The sequence below is a fragment of the Bicyclus anynana genome, chromosome 16 (assembly GCF_947172395.1).
Source record: "Bicyclus anynana chromosome 16, ilBicAnyn1.1, whole genome shotgun sequence".
Lineage (NCBI taxonomy): Eukaryota > Metazoa > Arthropoda > Insecta > Lepidoptera > Nymphalidae > Bicyclus > Bicyclus anynana.
The window spans coordinates 13,712,087-13,734,100 of record NC_069098.1 but is presented as its reverse complement, the minus strand read 5'-3'; the positions used below and the strand labels follow the sequence as shown (position 1 = coordinate 13,734,100).

The window sequence follows — 22,014 nt, the reverse complement described above, 5'->3', positions numbered from 1 at the left end:
ATGCATGCCATGGACCGGATTCGAACCTACGACCCTACTTATTCTAATATTATAGAGGTAAAGTTTGAGTCTGTGGGATTGTAAGGGGTAATTACAATTTTTTTAATTGCGATTTTTATGAAATATAAATGTGACCAATCTGGAAGTATCTTTAAACAAAAAAGAATTTTCAAAATTGGTTAGTAAATGACGAAGTTTAAAAAATAAAATAAATACAAAACATTTAAAAATAAAATAAAAAAAATAATCTCCTAATTTTTTTGAAGTCAGTTAAAAAGCATCTGTTTTAGTGTCTGTATTATGTTTATCATAACTCTTATTTACTAAACTATCATGTACCTACTATAGAAGAATGTACTTCTGTTACTCAAAGCATTGCTGATAACATGATCGTCGAGTAGTATTATCAGGTTAAGTTGTTTGTAACAATGTCGGTTGCAGGCACAATGGGGATGATGACTAGGTTGGAATATATTGATTTTTATGATACATTTGGATAAATAGGGTCAATGTTAACTAATTTATAAATAAAAAGCAAAGATTGTCTGGATATTTGCAAAATAAATGAGATTATAAAATTTCAAAAACTATTAAATTTTTTTTATCGTAATTAGATAAAAATTTATACAGTTTTAGCTTCCTTATATTAAATGGGACATTTTTTAATATATGAACTATAAAGATAAACGCACAAATAACAAAGATATTAGTAATTTTGTTTGAACGCGCATACAAATCACGATCATTACATTGCCTATGACGTCATTTTTTCGAGCCATTTTGTATGGAGCGTTTTTCAGGGATCCGCGGCAGCGCCGCAAATCTGACTCTTTAAATCCCTGTAACTCCGAAAGTAATGATCGCACATACCCTGTTACTTTTACAAAATTGCTTTACTATTAGTATACTCTTAATTTATATACAATTTAAAAAACTGTCATCATCCCTATTATTGTAATGGTAAATTTTTATCATTATATAACTTTTATCAAAGAATTAAAAAAAAAAACTTATAAGTAACTAGAACACCCGGTCAAGCTTCGCTTTGGTTTATATGTCTTCCATACCCCTATCCTTCCTCTACCCTACCCCTACCCAACCCCTGTGCTTCTTCTACCCTACCCCTAATCTACCCCTACACTTCCTCTACCCTACCCCTAGTAAAACCCTAACACCATGGGATCAGGTATTATGCCAAATGTATCAGGTACTAGCTGACGCCGCGCGGTTTCACTCGCGTGATTCCCGTTCCCGTAGGAATACGGGAATAATATATAGCCTATAGCCTTCCTCGATAAATGGGCTATCTAACACTGAAAAATTTTTCAAATTGGACCAGTAGTTCCTGAGATTAGCGCGTTCAATCAAACAAACAAACTCTTCAGCTTTATATATTAGTATAGTAGTATAGATATCGAGTATAGATTATTTTGTTTAAACTCAATAAGAACTTGAGTAAAAAAATTAGTTTAAATCAATTAAGCTTACATACAAACACATAAAATACAGAACTTTCTTTTTTGAAGTTGGATAAAAATCACTGTAGCGCTCCGGAATGAAATGATTCATAACAATTTAACCACCATGTCTAAATCGTAGTGCACTCGATGATTGCAGGAAGAATGCTATTGGCAGTGCATTGTATACATACAGGCTACTGACATATCTATTCTGAGAGATACTTGACACCGATGCATGTTTGAAAGTCAGTATCTATACTAATATACTATGCACAAAAATTAAGGGAGCAGAAAAAAAATCCAAATTTTTGGGGGATTTTCAACAGGCTGTAACTTATACAAAAATGGTCGTACAGCAAAAAAATAAAAAGCAAATTGTAGCTGTAAGTGTTTAGTTTTTTGATCTGAGTTTAAAAATTTTTTTTTGAAAATATTTTTCGAGTAATCATAAGAAAACCACCGAAAAAAAAATTTTCGAAATTTTTTTGGTTTTTTTTTTTAATCTACGGACGTGGAAAAAATTTTTTCGACTCAACCTCCATATGGACCGGATAGCTTGTTTATTCAGATTTAATTTAGTTTTTTTTAAATCTCGATACGAGCATTTCTCGCTGAGATATCGATGTTTGAATGGAAAAAGATCATTTTGTCTTTGATTACCAATATCTCAGCAACCAATGATCGTACAGAAAATTTGAGGTTGGTTTCAAAAACTTGAATAAACTCTCTACAAGGATTGGCAATTGAATTTTGAAAAAAAATTTTTTTTCAATCATTACATGAATTTGAAAAAGCATCCAAAAAAGGGCTTTTTGTCGTTTTTTGGAAAATCAAGCGCCCAATCAAAAATATTGCGGAAACCACTGACGTTAAGTGTGCCTTTTACTGTTCAATATACCCACAAAAACCCTACAAAGTTTCAATTCAATCCAGCCAACCGTTTTTTTTTCCCACTTGATCAAATTTTTGAAAAAAATAAAGGAGCAAGAATTTCGCTCTGAAAATGTCATAATTTACGCTTTTGTGCTTGCGCACGTGTATGTGTGTGTTCCACAGTATTTTGTGACTCCAAACTCACTCTCCGAAGATGTATGTGTGTGTGTGTGTGTGTGTGTGGAAGTGACGAACCACAGGGTCTCAATCTCTGATAAAACCACACACATACACGTGCGCAAGCACAAAAGCGTAAATTATGACATTTTCAGAACGAAATTCTTGCTCCTTTAATTTTTTCAAAAATTCGATCAAGTGGGAAAAAAAAACGGTTGGCTGGATTGAATTGAAACTTTGTAGGGTTTTTGTGGGTATATTGAACAGTAAAAGGCACACTCAACGTCAGTGGTTTCCGCAATATTTTTGATTGGGCGCTTGATTTTCCAAAAAACGACAAAAAGCCCTTTTTTGGATGCTTTTCCAAATTCATGTAATGATTGAAAAAAAATTTTTTTTCAAAATTCAATTGCCAATCCTTGTAGAGAGTTTATTCAAGTTTTTGAAACCAACCTCAAATTTTCTGTGCGATCATTGGTTGCTGAGATATTGGTAATCAAAGACAAAATGATCTTTTTCCATTCAAACATCGATATCTCAGCGAGAAATGCTCGTATCGAGATTTAAAAAAAACAAAATTAAATCTGAATAAACAAGCTATCCGGTCCATATGGAGGTTGAGTCGAAAAAATTGTTTCCACGTCCGTAGATTAAAAAAAAAACCAAAAAAATTTCGAAATTTTTTTTTTCGGTGGTTTTCTTATGATTACTCGAAAAATATTTTCAAAAAAAAATTTTCAAACTCAGATCCAAAAACTAAACACTTAGAGCTACAATTTGCTTTTTATTTTTTTGCTGTACGACCATTTTTGTATAAGTTACAGCCTGTTGAAAATCCCCCAAAAATTTGGATTTTTTTTCTGCTCCCTTAATTTTTGTGCATAGTATATTATAAAGCTGAAGAGTTTGTTTGTTTGTCTGCTTGAACGCGCTAACCACGGGAACTACTTGTCCGATTTAAAAAAAATCTTTCAGGGCTAGATAGCCCATTTATCGGGAAAGGCTATAGGCTATATATTATCCCCGTATTCCTACGGGAACGGGAACCGCGCGGGTAAAACCGCGCGGCGTCAGCTAGTATAATTATAGCGTTAGTAGCAATTAGTAACATTATTTTAACGAATAAACGTTAATTAACGTACCTAATATTAACGTAAAAAACGTTGAAATAATCATCTTCGATGATCGTTAAACTGTCAAAAAATCACTCGCACCTAATGTAAAACGTTGTCAAGGTCATTTCGTCGTTCATATAAATATAACATGGATATTTATATGAACGACGAAATGATCGTTTAAACCAGTGATTCCCAAAGTGGTCTATATCGACCCATAGAGGTCTATGACAAACTGCAGGGAAAAAAAAATTGGGGGTCCATTAAATGAAAAAAAATTTCAAAAATTTATTAAAAATAATTTCATTTTTACACACATACACTGATAGTACCTATTTTTTACATCATATTATCTTATAATATCAAACAATATGCTTTATTTTAAAAGTAACTATGAAGTAAAAATAATATTATTTATAAAATTGTGTAAGTTGGATACATAAAGTCAATATCAAATAAGTAGTCAGGTCTACCCAACACGGAAAAACATGGCAAGGGGTCTATGAGACAAAAAAGTTTGGGAAACTCTGGTTTAGACGATGAAGTAGCTCGTGATTTTAACCGTACACCGAGATAATATTCGTAAGGTTAGTTATTTGATAATGCTACCACCCAAAGACACCAAGGTTCAAACTTTATAGTGGTAGCCGTAAATCTCTTTTAAATTCTTAAAGTAATGATGATGATGAAGAGGCTCCTGGTACCTTGTTCAGGTTGCACATGACTGATGAGAGATTCCTGGCGGTCCTGCAGTTAGGCGGCTTCTGGAGCGCCCTCAGCCGCCGCTGCGTCAGGTCGCTGAGGTTGGAGGCTTCAGTATTGCGCCACTCGTGCTCTGTTAGTGATGATGATGGAGAGGCTCCTGGTACCTTGTTCAGGTTGCAGATGACTGATGAGAGATTCCTGGCGGTCCTGCAGTTAGGCGGCTTCTGGAGCGCCCTCAGCCGCCGCTGCGTCAGGTCGCTGAGGTTGGAGGCTTCAGTCTTGCGCCACTCGTGCTCTGTTAGTGATGATGATGGAGAGGCTCCTGGTACCTTGTTCAGGTTGCAGATGACCTTCCTGGCGTCCCTGCAGTCGGGCGGGTTCTGCAGCGCCCTCAGCCGCCGCTGCGTCAGGTCGCTGAGGTTGGAGGCTTCAGTCTTGCGCCACTCGTGCTCTGTTAGTGATGATGATGGAGAGGCTCCTGGTACCTTGTTCAGGTTGCAGATGACCTTCCTGGCGTCCCTGCAGTCGGGCGGGTTCTGCAGCGCCCTCAGCCGACGCTGCGTCAGGTCGCTGAGGTTGGAGGCTTCAGTCTTGCGCCACTCGTGGTAGCCGTCGATCTCTGTTAGCTTCTGTTGGTCCGACAATAGTGATCTGAAAATGTTTTTAATTTTAATATTTCTTGATAACAACTAATAATAGGCTACTTGCCTCTTTTGTAAACAGTGTTTAAACTGAATTATGGAAGTATTATAAGCTATATTTTATTTAGTCCCGTCAATAATAACCAGTAAAAACATTTATATAAATGAAAAAATATCTACGTAAATTTTTTGCCGCCAAACAACACATTAGCAAGTGATGTCATTCATAGAGATAACAGCGTGATTGGAGTTTGCAGTGATGTGATTATATAACGTCAGCGCAAGCTCCAATCACAAACCAACGTCTTGTAGCGAATGACGTTACAGTTTATGATTGGCGTTTGCGGTGACGTGATAAAATACAATTTTGTTTTATAAAAATATTACAATTACGAGATTATTTTCACAAATAAAAATGTGATTAAGAGTTTCTAGGCATCTAAACTGCCTCTATGCAAAATATCTTCTTAGTTTTGTACAGCAGGCGAGTAGCCTATTGCCGTAGACAATCATCGTCTATGTTACAATTATATGATAGTGTTAGGAGAAGGTAGTCGGAGAAAATGCGTCCGTCTATATAATATGGCACTCCATGGCACTCAGTAGGAGCTGGACATTATTTTTCTGTCTCTCGTAATGTAAACAAGTGCTAGTTTGTTGTAAATTCGATGTTCATAAATATATTTAGTAATTAGTTTATAGTTTTTTGTTCAATTTTGGTTTCTTTAAATTGATTTTTTTAATAAATTGAGATCATAGATTTTTGAATTATAATTTTGTTAAACATTGTTGTTTTTATCTTAAAAACGACGACTGAATGACATAAAAATAGTTATTATCATATAATTTTTAAACTTGTTTAATATTCCTCGTTCTCCTCCAAAGAAGAGACAAACGTTTGCTAGAAGAGGTAGCAGAGATCGAACCAGAATCCTCTCAGATTAGAATTCATCCTCTAAACTGCCACACTATAGAAGCAAATATCGAACTTCGATTTGAATTCTGACCCTTAACCATAGACCTTTTTTCTAGATTGAGGTTCGTTCATGAAATATTATTCCGTTTAAAAGAAAAGCAATTGATTAATTTTCTAACAGCACACGTAACATAAAAAAACGTTTGCAATAGCAATTATAGTAAAATCACGAACAATAAAACAGCGCATAAAACAGCTTGATAAAACTTATATACTTTAATGTTTTTTTTAATATGCTATGCAATCATCAAACGATGGACGTCCATTACTGGACATGAGTCTAGAGACTGTTCTAGTAGTAGTTCTAGTCTAGAGACACAACGGTTATGGTTCACCTGTGACTCCCTGCGACACGTTTAACATAGTCCGCTCACCTAGTGGGGGTTCAACCAGCAATGCACTTCCCGGTATGGGGTTGCCATCTAGCACCGACAACGACATACAACGACCATCGGCTTCCTTTACCTACATCGCCCCTCCCATTGCCACTTCAACTTCGAGACCCGTTGCCGTACTAGGGAGGGGAATTATTTGTCCACATAACTTGTTTTTTCTTTTCCGTGTTATGAGAATAATATACTACGAATAATTACTTATTGCTCTTTTGTTTGTTATAAAGAAATCTCACACTGTTCAGAAGACCTATCTATCTATAAATATATCTAACCTACCTAAATAGCGTCTTCGCCGGCGTAAGACGAGGTCCCCGATATCTGACGTGACCCGTCACGTTTGTTTTTGGGCGCCCGGACTAACTCAGGCCAAAACACGCTTCCAGAACCTCCTGAGGTCAGTCTCAGACGGCGACGCCCTTAGAGAGTCGTCCCGCCCAATCTATATTGATTATGCCTTCGGACCTAATCAGGCGATGCTTCTGCGCTCGCCTGAGCCCGCCGCTGAGGTCCCATTAAGGAGCCCAGGGCACTTGTGGCGAACTCCTTAGTTCGCCCACTTATAGGTCTGGCAATTTACATTTTCCATTTCATATTTAGAATGCTGTAAAACGCGCATGCGTAGATAAATTGTTTTGCCCTTTCATTACACGATAGTTAGTTCACCATTCCACTTCGCATCATCTATTTGATAGTCCTTTTATTTTATATTATTTTACTATTTATAAATCAGTGAAATAATAAATCAATATACAACATCGCCTTATAATATTATACCAAACTATAAACCTCCATGGCGATACACTTACACAATCGGAAAAATGTCTAGCGCTCTAAAATCTAAAGTGCCGAGTACGAAGACACTGCACCGCACACTCGTAACTATCTATCCGCCGCCTGTATAGTTATGAGTGGAACATATTACTAACATTACCTTGTTATTAAGATTTGCATGGGCCCAATGGTCTGATACTTTTTTAGATATAGGCGTGTTAATAACGCTTCTTTCCTATCATGTTCACATCACTAAATGCCATAGCGTGTCAACTATGATATGAATCGCGCTCTATTTCCGATAACACCATAACCGTGATTATTTTTTATGAAAACAATAAAAAATTTTGCCCTTCTGCCGTAATGTCTCGTATTACAACAAAGAGAAATTGGTGAATTTAGGATTTTATATTTTCTAGTGGCTTAGGTCTGTGTACCTTGTAGTGTGGATGCGTCATTTTGAAGAAAATTTTCAAATCAAGATACAAACGTCAATTTTTAGTTGAATTTACAGATCGTCAAATGTAACTTTGATCATAACAAACTGAAGCTTCTACTTATTATGTATACACTTATACAGGGTGACGTTCAAAGCTAAAATTTGGATGCCTTGTAACGAGGAGTATCCGAATCACCCCCATGAATGTTCTACAATTTTGCTTAGTTTAGGAGATTTATTTTTAATTTTTTCCACAATATTAAATTATTGCAGTTTAAAGAATTGTCGCGATTCAGTTTAACAATCCCCTTCATCAACTGTTTAAAGCAATTATAATTATTCCAATGCTCTCATAGTCGCAACTCTTTGAATTCTATTCCGTTTACGTTAAGCTAATTATAGGCTTTACTCAATAATCTTATTTATGATTGAATTAAATGAAAGAAAATTGAATTATTATTGACCTACAATTCCACACGCTACGGTAACAATCAAACAAATTATTTTTTATCAGAAACTTGTTCCATTTCTCTTGTAAATATATATACCGAATACCATATTTGAGAAAACTTTTTCTGACATTCTGTATTGCAATGCAGGGACAGACCTACTTCCTTAAAACAGTTTAGACTCACCACCTTGCTTAAATGCGGATTGGCGGACGGCACATCATAACTAAATGTTTGATTCTGGTCCGGAAAGCGAGGTATGGTCGACCTAGGTGAACCTACGACATCAAGCTGGTTGTAGGGAGCCGCTGGATGCTGGCGGCTGGAGACAGTTTTGTTTGGAAGTCCATGCAAGAGGCCTATGTCCAACAGTGGACGTCCATCGGCTATTAATGATGATAATGATGCTGTTTGACTCTAACGATCACAATCAGATGTTAACTCAGACTAATTAGATAAAGACCTGCCTTGCAAGACATTATTTTTCTGTCAACGTATATGTTCAACGATCTTATGCGATTATAAACACTGTCTCTAAAGAATCGATGTTTCATAGTTTACAATCGTGTCCGTCGGTTAAAAACCTCCGTAAAAATACCTTTTTGTGTAGTTATATGGTGTAAAAAATGAACAAAAACTGCTAGTTTAGTATAAAATATGTATGAAATCTACGCTAGTTTTCCTTAGAAAATGGCAGAAAATTTTGTTCGTGAATTTGGGTGCGATACTAGTCCTTCTGTATTTAGTCTGAGGATGTTAAAGATCCTTTCCGAGACACATTCTAACTTTATAACTAACTTTCGAATTCTGGGCTGCTAATGACAATTCATTGGTAAAACGAAATATCCAATATTGAGGTAGGTATTGAGCCCCCCCTGGACTAATTGCCGTACCCACTCCTAATACAGTCTAGTTGGAGAGGAAATGGGAATATTAGTCATATTTAAAAACAAAGATGTGGCAAATATTCTTTTTAACCCCCGACGCAAAAGAGGGGTGTTATATTCGTAAGTTTGACGTGCCATAGCTCTTGATCCGATGAAGTGATTTCAATTTAGTTGTTTTTGTAGTAAAGATGATTTATTTATGTATTTTTTAGATATGTTGGATGAAAATCGGTTGAGCTGTAAAAAATTGGGGGTGCTGAAAGTGGGGAAGAATAACCGAATGTTATTTTTTTTTTATTTTTATTCTTTACAAGTTAGCCCTTGACTACAATCTCATCTGATGGTAAATAATGTTGCAATCTAATATGGTAGCGGGCTAACTTGTTAGGAGGAGGATGAAAATCCATACTCCTTTTCGGTTTCTACATGATATCGTACCGGAACGCTAAATCGCTTGGCGGTACGTCTTTGTCGGTAGGGTGGTAACTAACCACGGCCGAAGCCTCCCACCAGCCAGACCTGGACCAATTAAGAAAATCTCAATCGACCCAGCCGGGGATCGAACCCAGGACCTCCGTTTTGTAAATCCACCGCGCATACCACTGCGCCACGGAGGCCTTCAAACTATTGTCTGCAAATATACTCGAGTGGGATCTCAAATGAAGGCACACTGAAAGCGTATATTGATGACTTGATCGAAAGTGTAATTAATAATTTCATGACCTTCTGGTTTTTTCAAAAAAATATTTTACAATCCCGACCCAGAACTCGAACCCAAAACCAAAAAGTCTAAAGCACATACCTCTTTCTGTCAGCAACTTGGTCCAATATAGCCTGTATCTTCTCACTCTGCCCATCTTCACCCTTGAGCTTTGTCAGCTCATGGTTGATAAAGTACCATAACTCTTTGCTATTGGAGAATACTCTCCGTCTGAGATTCTCATACTCTTCCGAAGCACCGCCGCCATTGTGAAGCAGAGCGGACGTTTCTAAGTCGTTGAGGTTTACTTTAAATCTGTTAAAAATAATTGGAAATAGTATCTTCATCATAAAGGCAGGTGTCCACAAATCCACGTAGTATCACATTAAACGGATTTTAATTTTACTGTAGGTTCATGCGATCCGTAGGTACGACGCGGATCAATGGTCGCACTTGTATGACTTTCTATACAAAGAATACTACGATCCGTTTGATGCGATGCGTACGATAGGTACGTATGATGTGGATATGTGGACGCCTACCATTATAAGCCTACACGGTTAACTACAGGCTCAGACGTCCCTCTTTATACTTCTATAAAGAGGGACACCTGGGCCTGTCCTGTAAAGAGGGAATTTAGACCTCAGACCCACTAAGCTGCTCTAATGCTGGTTGTTGCGCTTAGGATGATGATGTCTCAATAACGATCACTATCAGATAATGTCCAGAAGCTTAACGTCCATACACTTTTGCGGCCATATTTATTAAAATGGATTAATATTCAAACCTCAATTTTCTTTAAAGTAAAATGGACGTAATCAGTACTACAGAAAGTTTACATTGCTTTGAAGAGGTTTATTGATACCTTAATTTAAATCAGTGATTCCCAAAGTGGTCTATATCGACCCCTAGGAGTCTATGACAAAATGCAAGGAGTTTTATGTCAGCGAAAAAAAAATTGGGGGCCTATAAAAGTAATGTCCACGATAGTGGATCTCAACACATACACTGATAGTACCTATTTTCGCACATCATTATTTCAACTATTTCAACTACTAATAACACTATCTTATAATATCAAAACATGCACATTACTTTAAAAGCACCAATGAAGACAAAAAATTATTATATAATAATATGTTTATAAAATTGTGTAAGTTGTAAGATACAGAAAATCAATATCAGGTAAGTAGGGGGTCTACCCAACACGGTAAAACATGACAAGGGGTCTACGACCCAAAAAAGTTTGGGGAACTCTGATTTAAATCTTAATCCATGTTAATAATAAATATGACCGTAAAAGCGTATGGACATTAAGTTCTTGGTAATAAATAAATAAATATAAGGACCTGGTAATAAATGGAAAAAAATCAGATTCTAGCCCTAAAGTGAGCGTACAGCTTAGCCAGTGTTATGGGTACCTAAGATAGCTGATTATACCAAATAAATTTATACATAAATACTACATAAATTATAGTATGTATAAGTCACTAAAATAAAAACTATCTCAATGGAGCCTGACATTTCGAATTCACACTACAACAAAGCGAAAAAAAAAAACATTTCACGCATATTCCCGTATGTGGGCCAGCCGAAAATATCAAAGGCGCAGTCGTTAAACATACATACCCCGTGGACTTTTTTATCTGCGAGATGAGGCTGCTGTGTTGTTGTTTCAGCGACTCGAGTTGCTGCGAGACGGATTTCAGTCTGTTCTGAAAGTCGGCCGACTCCTCCGTGCCACTGTCGCATCTGAAAAGGGTGCTTTATGAAACTGTGACGCGCAATGATGGAATAAGTGTTCAACACGTTCCCTGCGTAGGGAGATCTAAAAGACCTCTTGCAGGACTTCCGTTTTGTGTGGGATGCCACAATACGTAAAGCACTTTATGTATAATTAAGAGTTTAAGACATATATATTTGCTTCCCGCTTAGTGTTTTGACGCGTTAGGAGATGTAAAAAACCTCTTGCAGGTTTTCGATTTGCGCATAGGTACCACAATGCGTAAAGTACTTAGTGTATGATTAAGACAAATATATTTGCTTTCCGCTTAAATGTGTCAATGTCTTAAGTGTAAAATGTAAAATATTTGAGGTCGATTAGGGTCTCAAACGTACAAGTAAAAATATATGCGTTTTGGGGAAGGTATTAATTATTTTAAAAACTAATTTTAAAATTTGCACTTGCGCTGTGACATCGTTCGTTTCAAAGGCAACGTTATTAGTGACTTTTTAATTTTGGCATCCTATAAACATATAGTTCGTCGACGAGTGTAAAATAGCGGAATCGCATCCCAGATCTCATATACCGATATTTAAAAAAAATTATCACTAGGAAGCCACGTTACTTGTGAGTGTAATAGGCTATATATTATTCTCGTATTCTCACGGGAATGGGAACTATGATAATGAAACCGCGGAGCATCTTCAAGTTTCCTATATTATTCCAAAGAATTTTTAAAATAAATTACTCTCCACACAATCACACGAATTCGTATATGTGTAAAGTTTAAGACAGATATACGTCGTCAGACAAATATAAATCCGCCTTAACGGTAGGAACATGAACAGTCAGAAAACACGTAATCGTTGTATATTCATTATTATAAATTTATTGTTTATATTTTTAGCAAATAATTAATAGATATTGAAAAATCATTTTCTTTAAAACAACATGACAACGTTCTGGTTATTGCAGTCTCTCAGACTAGTGACATGGTAAGAATAAGAAGAAACAGAAGTGTTTATTTTCTACTAACGGATGCACGTCAGATGTCGGCGTGGAATTCTGGTAATCAATCCAAATAACTGTTGTATGATTCATAGCGAAGCATTTGATTTATGGTAAGCGTCCACATATTCGCATCTTAAATATCGCATCACAACAAACGGATTTTTTATTTTACGGCAGATAAAATCCATTCGATGCAGATCAGTGGACGCTTGCCTTTAGCCGACAGATCGAAACTTCAAAATCTAATGCCTCTTGTATATTTTCACTAGCAGATGACCCGCGGTTTCGAAGTCTACTAAGTATAAACTCCCTCTCTGCTACATAACATCTTTCTTACATCAAGCGGATTTCGTGATGAAAAAGCACTCAGAAATAGCTATCTATTGGTACCTACCTAAATGGGTTATCAAAATCGTACCTCTATGATATTAATATAGAATATAGTATAGAAGATAGTATGAGCACAAAGTATAGAATTTGATGCATAAGCCTAAATATTAGACGTCACCATTTTCTTATCATTTTTGGAGATCTAAAAGACCTCATCTTTCCATAAAGCCTCATTTTAGTCAAAATAAATAAATAATGTTATATATAGTACACAAAATGTAAGGTGTAATTTATCACTGCCCCAAAAGTCGTCAAATTCGTAACAGTAAATAAATAAATAAATAAATATACTTAAACAATACACATCACTATCTAGCCCCAAAGTAAGCATACAGAGTAGCTTGTGTTATGGGTGCTAAGATAGTTGATATTATAATATTAATATACAATTATATACTACATATAAATACTTATATAATGTATAAATACACACACACACACTGGAAAACACCCATGCTCATCACACAAATATTTTCCAGTTGTGGGAATCGAACCCACGGCCGTGGATGCAGAAAGCAGGGTCACTACCCACTGCGCCACGCGACCTTCAAGTAGTTAATCTTTTAGTAATCTGGCAAAAACAAACATGGTATGCAGTATATGGTAGTATGTAGTATACAATTCATCATCATCATCATCATCATATCAGCCGATGGACGTCCACTGCAGGACATAGGCCTTTTGTAGGGACTTCCAAACATCACGATACTGAGCCATCTGCATCCAGCGAATCCCTGCGACTCGCTTGATGTCGTCAGTCCACCTGGTGGGGGGTCGGCCAACACTGCGCTTACTAGTGCGGGGTCGCCATTCCAGCACTTTGGGACCCCAACGTCCATCGGCTCTTCGAACTATGTGCCCCGCCCATTGCCACTTCAGCTTCGCAACTCGCTGAGCCATGTCTGTGACTTTGGTTCTTCTGCGGATCTCCTCATTTCTGATTCGATCACGCAGAGATACTCCTAACATAGCTCGTTCCATCGCCCGCTGTGTGACTCTGAGCCTTCTTATCAGGCCCATAGTTAGCGACCAAGTCTCGGAACCATAGGTCATCACTGGCAACACGCACTGTTCGAAGACTTTTGTCTTCAGGCACTGAGGAATTTTGGACAAAAAAATGTCGCGAAGTTTCCCGAATGCAGCCCAGCCGAGTTGGATTCGACGGTTCACCTCTTTCTCGAAATTGGACCTACCTAACTGGATCATATGTCCTAGGTATATGTATTCGTCTACAATTTCGAGTGCAGCGTTCTCAACTATAACTGGGTGGAGCGATACATGAGCATTACACATTATTTTTGTTTTGCCCATGTTCATTTTCAGGCCCACTTGTTGAGAAACGCTGCTGAGGTCATTGAGCATGGTACTAAGGTCATCCAGAGTCTGTGCCATGATGACTACATCATCCGCGAACCGCAGTTGAGTGATGTACTCGCCATTGATGTTAATGCCAAGTCCGCCCCAGTCCAGAAGCTTAAAGACGTCTTCCAGTGCGGCGGTAAATAGCTTCGGAGAGATCACATCTCCCTGACGCACTCCTCGCTGCAACTGGATTGGCCTCGTAGTCTGATCCTGAATACGGACTGACATAGTGGCGTTTTCGTACAAGCACTTCAACGCTTGGATATACCTGTAATCAATTCGGCATCTCTGCAATGACCTTAGCACAGCCCAGGTTTCCACCGAATCAAAGGCTTTCTCATAGTCCACAAACGCTAAGCATAGTGGCTGGTTATACTCGTGAGTCTTCTGTATAACCTGCCGCAGCGTATGGATGTGGTCTATGGTACTAAAGCCTTTTCGGAAACCGGCTTGTTCGGGAGGCTGGAAGTCGTCGAACCTATTAGCGAGACGATTCGTAATGACTCTCGAGAACAATTTGTAAACGTGGCTTAACAGCGAGATGGGTCTGTAATTCTTCAGCAAGGTGTTGTCACCTTTTTTGAAGAACAGAACCACGACGCTCCTATGCCACGCCTCAGGCGTCGTGCCCTCGTGAATGACGGAATTGAACAATCGCTGAAGGACTTTAAGTATCGGTTTTCCACCCGCTTTCAGGAGTTCTGCTGTGATTCCGTCCTCACCTGGCGCCTTATTGTTCTTCAGTTGTTTGAGAGCCACACTAATCTCGTATAGGCTGACGTCCGGGATATCTTCGGTATAGTGTCGGGTCAACTTGGCTCTGGGGTCTTTAGCCAAGTTGTCAACAGGCTGCTGAGTAGTCGTGTATAGCTGTCCATAGAACTTCTCGACCTCACTTAATAACTCGGGCTTGGAAGAAATCAGATTACCGTGCTCAGTCTTCAAACGCGTCAGCTGCGTCTGTCCAATAGACAGATCTCTGGCGAAAACTTTTGAGCCTCGATTGTTTTCAATCGCATTTTTGATACGCTCGGTATTGAAGTTTCGCAAGTCGCTGGTTTGCGACTTAGAGATCTGTCTACTGATCAGTCGGTAATTTGACGCATCTGCTGAAGACTGTAATCTCATTTCTTGCCTCTCTTCCATGAGTTTAAGTGTATGGTCTGAGAATTTTTTGGTTCTTTTCGTACGGTGGGTCTTATAGAACTTAGACCCAACGGAATGGACAGTTTCCACGAACCTGTTGTTCAGATCGTCCACAGTTTCGCAATTTGCAAGGCAATCGAAGCGGTTCAATTCAATTTAAAATATTATACATATAAAGAAATCTAGGGTCTAATAATGTTATTGGCTGCATTTCATATTTTTCAGTACTTTTCAATGTTTATTTAATCTCTTTCGAGTTTTATACCTATTACATAAAATTAGGTAAAACTTACCCTGGAATTCATAGTCGTGAAGTGAACAATCCCCCACAAACCAATATTCAGTATTCACCCAGGGGCTGACTATTGAATCATCCTTCATTGCATTTCATAAACAAACTACTGGAGAGCCCCTAGGTGACTGGAGTTTCAAGCAAATGTTGTCTATGATTTTGCATTAGATCTTTGAAAATTCTGTGACACAACCACAGAGAGACGTATTTTGTTAATTCTTTGACATTTTACAAAATAATTGAGTTTCTAATATTTTCATTTACTTTTTGTTTATCGTAGTAAAATTTAATTCGTTCAAGTGTACAATAGATCAGTTTTATCAAAAAGTTTCTTTCTCACAAGAAGGAGTTGTTAGAAAAATATTGAAGTTATGTGGACGAACATGATCATATACAAAATTATCAGCCGATGGACGTCCACTGCTGGACATAGCCGTCTTGCATGGACTTTCAAACACAACGGTCTCGAGCCGCCAGCGTCCAGCGGCTCCCTGCAACCCGCTTGATGCCCTCGGTCCACCTAGTGGGGGTTCGACCAACACTGCGATTTCATCGGCTCTTCGAACTATGTGGCCTGCCAATTGTCACTTCAGCTTCACGACTCGCTGTGCTACCTATGTCAGTGACTTTGGTTTGTCTGCGGATTTCCTCATTTGTGATTCGATCACGCAGAGAAATCCCAAGCATACTATTTACTATATAAGTAGTTTGATATTTCATACTTTTGTAATGTGGAATCCTACTTGAAATAAAAAAATTATTGTAAGAGGAAATTTGTTTATTTTACTCAAAACCACCTATAATTACCTGAAATAATTACAAGTAGGTACTATTATGCTGTATTTTCTTACAATTTATAGTAAGTGCAGTAAATAAATATAAGTGTAGCTTATCCTTAGGAATAGTGGTAAAATTGCATTTCACAAAGCTTTAGATCACATAAAATTATATATTTAGGAGGTAGGCTTGGCCCGGTAATGGGCTGATAATAATGAACCACACAGTACTTATTGCAATTCTAAAATCAAACCTATATCCTTTTGATACAAAGTTTAATTAATAACAACAATAAATACATAATTTACATATAACTTATTGTTATTATTGTATATTTTTATAGGGCCAGACTTAAATGAAAAATGCAGAAGTAAACATTTAATAATTATCTTTATTAAAGATGTGAATCAATAAATTTCATTCAATTAAGATTTGTATACATTTTCTATTGTTATGGACTTCAGAGTGAGTGACCACCTTACAACATACTGCACTCACTCCTACTACCTTGATATTAAATGCTGCTGACTTTTCAAGGTATGTGGGTCTTCCAATTACTGTGATCTGAAAACTCGGATTTTCAAGAACCAAAGTATTCTCAGTATTCTTGGTAAAACAGTATTCTCAGAGCTCATCACTGCTATTCCCTGCCATGATAGCCGGTTTCTTTAAATCTGTGTATAGGGTCCTCCAGGGTTGTTTATATGTATACCTATGCGTGACATCAATACAGCTTGACTTTTGGCATTTATGTTATTTCATAGAATGCTTGATGGATTGCACCTACAGTCTGAAAATAAACATTATGTTAGTTACATTTATGTAGGTTATATTTTTGAAAATAAACATGTAGGTTATATATTTCCTAAATCAAAACTAGATAGGTATACCTAACATTTATATAGGTTAGATTACAAACAAACAAACTAATTAAATTCTTCATCATGAGTATGTTAAGCATGAGTCTCCTCTCAGAATGAGAGGGATAAGGTCCACCACGCTGGCCCAATGTGAATTGGCAGACTTCACACATGTAGAGACAATGTTTTTCCTTCACCGTATGAGACATGTAATATACATTTAAATTCATAAAATGCACATAACTGAAATGATTTGGAGGTGCATGTTTCAGACAGCATTTGAACCTACACCCTCCGAATAGAAGGCAGAGGTCATATCTACTGGGCTATATGGATTTTGACTTACTCCTAATTTATCTATACTAATATTAAACAGGAAAAATTTGTTTGTTTGTTTTGAATAGGATCTGTAACTACTGAACTGATTTGAAAGATTCTATCACTGTTGGGAACCTACACCATCATAATAAAAGGCAGAGGTCATACCCACTGGGCTAATTGGTTTTATATCTACTCCTAATTTATCTTTACTAATAATAGAAACAGGAAAGATTTGTCTGTTTGTATGTTTTGAATAGGCTCTGGAACTACTGAACCAATTTAAAAAATTCTTTCACTGTTGGAAAGCTACACTATCCCCGAGCTCTATAGGCTATATTTTATCCCCATATTCTTACGGAAATGGGAACCACACAGGGTGAAACCGCGCGGCGTCTCCATGAACAAAAAATTATTGATAATGAACAAAGGTACGTACCTGATAACATCCCGTTTCATAGAATCGAAGTGCTGCTAGAATGTATAATACTAGCGGTATTGGTATTCCTCTTTTGGTCTTTTGTGTTCATTCTTCATCAAACAGAGGCATATTATGCCTAATATGAGAATCTTTCGTACATTCCATATCGCCATAGTATTATACTGGGTTTACGCAATTGCGAATATATATCTTGGGCACTGATATAACTCGCTGTTTATAACTTCACTTATAACGATCAGAACGTCCACTTTCTAATAAATAAATCACAAATAACAACAAAAAAAAAATGCCAGGGGATGGTTTGGCTGACAAATATCGGTAATTCAGCAGTCAGCCGCCAGCTCCTGTCAAATGAGGGGTTTCTTTTGTCTATGAAACGCGTAGGGGTTGAATTCGACACATAGCGGCTGAATAATCCCCTTAGGGGCCCCCTACTACGACTATGAATTCCACCGTTAGTATGAAACATTTCTCCGTGAGGGATTTTGAATAGATTATTGGGAAGTAATAATGGACTTTATATGTCTATGATTTAATGTTTGTATGAATTTGCGCCATCTTTTTGTTTATATAATTGTAATTAACTAGTGGAATGGTTGTATGAAGCAATATATTATTAGCTATGTATGTACAGTTAAGAATAGGTTTAAGGATATATTTAGGAACCTAATTGAATTTTTGTATGTAATTATGAGTAAAAATGACGGCGTAAGGTATGGTTATTGAAATTACGTAATTACAAATGACATTTTTTATATTTCTGCATATTTTTTATATTTTTGATAATACCTACATCAATAATAATGTCAATCAATAGCTCAAGAAGAAGCTTAATTGTTCATTACAAAAAGTATTAATTTCAATTTTGAAATTAATACTTTTTGTACTCGAGAAATTTCAAGATAAGATTTTTCATTACTACCAACAATATGAATTGTTTATTTAAACATTTAAAAGCAATTATTACATTAATTTTGTGAAAAAACACACACACACATTTTAATGTAATCATGTCAGTAGGTAGGTGTTTATCTTAATTTTAAACTTTAAGAAAGCGTTCAATCAAACAAACAAACTCAGCTTTATAATATTAGTATAGATTCAAATGATGGACGGACGGACACTCAGGCCAAAACACCCTTTTCTAACGGCTCTCTAAGCCGAAGTCCGAGTCTCACAGGACATGCCTTTAGAAGGTCTTTATGCCAATCTCTTCTGTTCTGCCTTCGGGCCCCATCAGGCGATGTTTCTGCACTAGTCCAAAACACTCGATGACACTAGGAGGTCCCATTAAGGAGAAATAAACAGCCTACAGACCCTTAACCCTTAAAACCTCCCTCCTTTTATAGGAGAGTAGATATCGAGCTCAGACTCACCACGATGTTTTAATGCGGGTTAGCGATCTCAGGGTGATAAAGTTAGATCTTTAAACACCAATATCAGAGCGAGCAGTTCGAGACAATAATATGTAAAACCAGTGTAATAACACTCCAGGGATCCATAAATACTACGCTTTCTGGTGAGTGGTCTTTTCAAAACCTTAATATCCTAACGTCCATAGGCTCTTCAAACTATGCCCTGCCCATTGCCACTTCAACTTCTCGGCTCATGCTCGCCTACCCACCCACATGCCTGCAGCGCTGCCGGAATGACGTCCAGTAACACTCACCATGTTGGTCGCGATTTTTACTTCATGTCAAGCTGTCATGCACAACATACACAATAACTATAGCGCTGCAAGCATGTGGGTATATCGGACCATGGTATATCGATAACTATCTATACTAATATTATAAAGCTGAAGAGTTTGTTTGTTTGTTTGTTTGTTTGATTGAACGCTCTAATCTCAGGAACTACTGGTCCGATTTGAAAAATTCTTTTAGTGTTCGATAGTCCATTTATCGAGGAAGGCTATAGGCTATATTTTATCCCCGTATTTCTACGGGAACGGGAACCACGTGGGTGAAACCGCGCGGCGTCAGCTAGTAACTAGATAACATAGTTTTTTAATAAATAAATATATGTACTTACATAATACACATATAGCCTATGTTATGGGTACTAAGATAAGCCAATATTCCATCCAATTTGCATCCAATTTGGACCAGTACATTAAGATCTATTCATCCTAATCTAACGTAAAGTAGATTCGTGTCACCATCTTCATTGTGTCTCCCAACAATGTGAATTCGAAATGAAAATTTAATATTAAAAACGTCTCCACCCTGTATAAAGTCGACGCCAGACGAGCGCCAGTAAAACTTCGCAGTTTCGCTACTCGAAGCAGAACTCGGCGAGGGTAGTGCGCTTACATTATTTACATACCCCGTCTCGGTACTTTGTAGTTTTCAACAATACATAGAACGAGCGCCTGCAGTTGTCAGACCTACCTCATGCATCATTTTATGAAGGGTGAAACTTTGTCAGTCAATTCTCCATCTATAGATAACTAGCAATTTAGTTTTTTCGAGATAAAAAGTAGTAGTATGTGTTAATCCAGGGTAAAATCTATTTTCATTCCAAATTTCAGCCAAATCGATTCAGTAGTAGCGGCGTTAAAGAGTAACAAACATCCAAACATACAAACAAACTTTCGCGTTTATAATATTAGTAGACAAATATGTATAAGTGTGCATTGGAAGGTAACAACTTTCAAAGGTCCAGAACCTCAATGGTCCGACTGCAACTGGTGAAATGATTTCTCATGTTCATCATATTCATCATTAGCATCCAGACGGCATCCACTGCTAAACATAGGCCTCTTTTAAAAACTTCCAAACAATAAGATTTTGAGTCGCCTGCAACCAGCGGCTGACTCTCTGTCGTTAGGTACCATTCGACCAACACTGTTTCCGGTGTGGAGTCGCCATTTCAGCACCTTGGGACCGCAATGTCCAGCGGCTCTTCGAACTGTAGCAGCTACTCATTGTCACTTCAACTTTGAGTTATGTCGGTAACTTTGGTTCTTCTGCTGATCTGATTCGATCAGTCATATTCGATTACTCGATAAGTATAAAAAATAGTAAATGGCGCGCGGTTTAACCCGCGTGGTTCCCTTTACCGTAGGAATATGGGAAAAAATATAGCCTATAGCACCCTGGGATAGTGTAGTTTTCTAACAGTGAAAGAATTTTTCAGTAATTTCAGAGCTTATTCATATTAGTACAGATATGTTTCAAATTTGAACTGTTGAGGGTATGTAGTTATGGACCCTTCTAACCTGCTTTCTTCCAAAGCCTTCACAGTTAACTAACTCCATAACTGACTGTGTATGATACATTATAGTAGGAACACAGGCTGATAAACATTCAGGCCTCATGAAATTAGGTAGGTCTGGCTATCGCAGGCCTACAGTCCAACATGAGTCCTCGGGCGGCTTCCGTGCCTCTCGGCAATCTCTCGTTGCACTTTCGAATTCTAAATTAAATCCTATGATACTAGATTTAACTTTTTTAAACTAATTTTTAATGCGACACAAAATATTTAAGTTTGCGAGATGGTATATATACTACGAACTTCACCGGGTCATACTCGTATCATCTTCATCATTAACAACCAATGTTCGGCTCACTGTTGAGCACGAGTCTTGTCTCAGAATGAGAGGAATTAGGCTAATATGGCCCAGTATCGAATATTATTTGAACAAACAGTATCTAGTTAAATATAAGTCCGTGTGGTTGTATGACGTTCACCGGGTCATGTATACTTTGCCTATACATAAATAAAGCAAATTTCCTATCCAAGCCCGAAAGCTTTGCATTAACCATGCTTTCGTCTAAGGGCGACGCCTCATTAGGCGTTGCGTTGCGTCGCCGCAACGGATCAAGGCATTATATTCCACACCTATACTACAGCCTTTCTTAATGAGTACTGTTTACCAACAAACAAATTTAAAGTGAAGGTATAAATCACTAGTCATTTCACACCTAATAATAATTATAATTACCTTGTTCTTAAATTAATGAAAATAAAATTGATTAATAAGCTTAAAACAGTTGGATATGGTTATTATATTTTATAAAACATTTTAAAAACAAACCATACATAATTAAAAATAAATAAGTTATGAAATGAAATGCGTTTTCTACCCTCATTTCTAATTTCT

General features: G+C 37.3%; 2 protein-coding genes across 5 annotated transcripts in view; both read right to left on the bottom strand.

Annotated features, from left to right (window-relative positions):
* The window catches only part of LOC112057155 (uncharacterized), a 228,179-nt gene that overhangs the window by 150,624 nt on the left and 55,541 nt on the right, over positions 1–22,014 (bottom strand). The window lies entirely within an intron of this gene.
* Positions 1–22,014, bottom strand: part of LOC112055387 (alpha-(1,6)-fucosyltransferase) — a 52,155-nt gene that overhangs the window by 18,680 nt on the left and 11,461 nt on the right. For all 4 annotated transcript variants that reach the window (XR_008251565.1, XR_008251564.1, XR_008251566.1 and 1 more), the window contains exons 3-5: positions 11,218–11,340; positions 9,691–9,903; positions 4,816–4,981 (exon numbers count right to left, since the gene is read on the bottom strand). Coding sequence is in view for 1 of the 4 variants with exons in the window: in XM_052886181.1 (XP_052742141.1) it covers positions 4,816–4,981; positions 9,691–9,903; positions 11,218–11,340 (502 nt within the window). In the remaining 3 variants the exon portion in view is untranslated. The remainder of the gene's footprint in view (positions 1–4,815; positions 4,982–9,690; positions 9,904–11,217; positions 11,341–22,014) is intronic.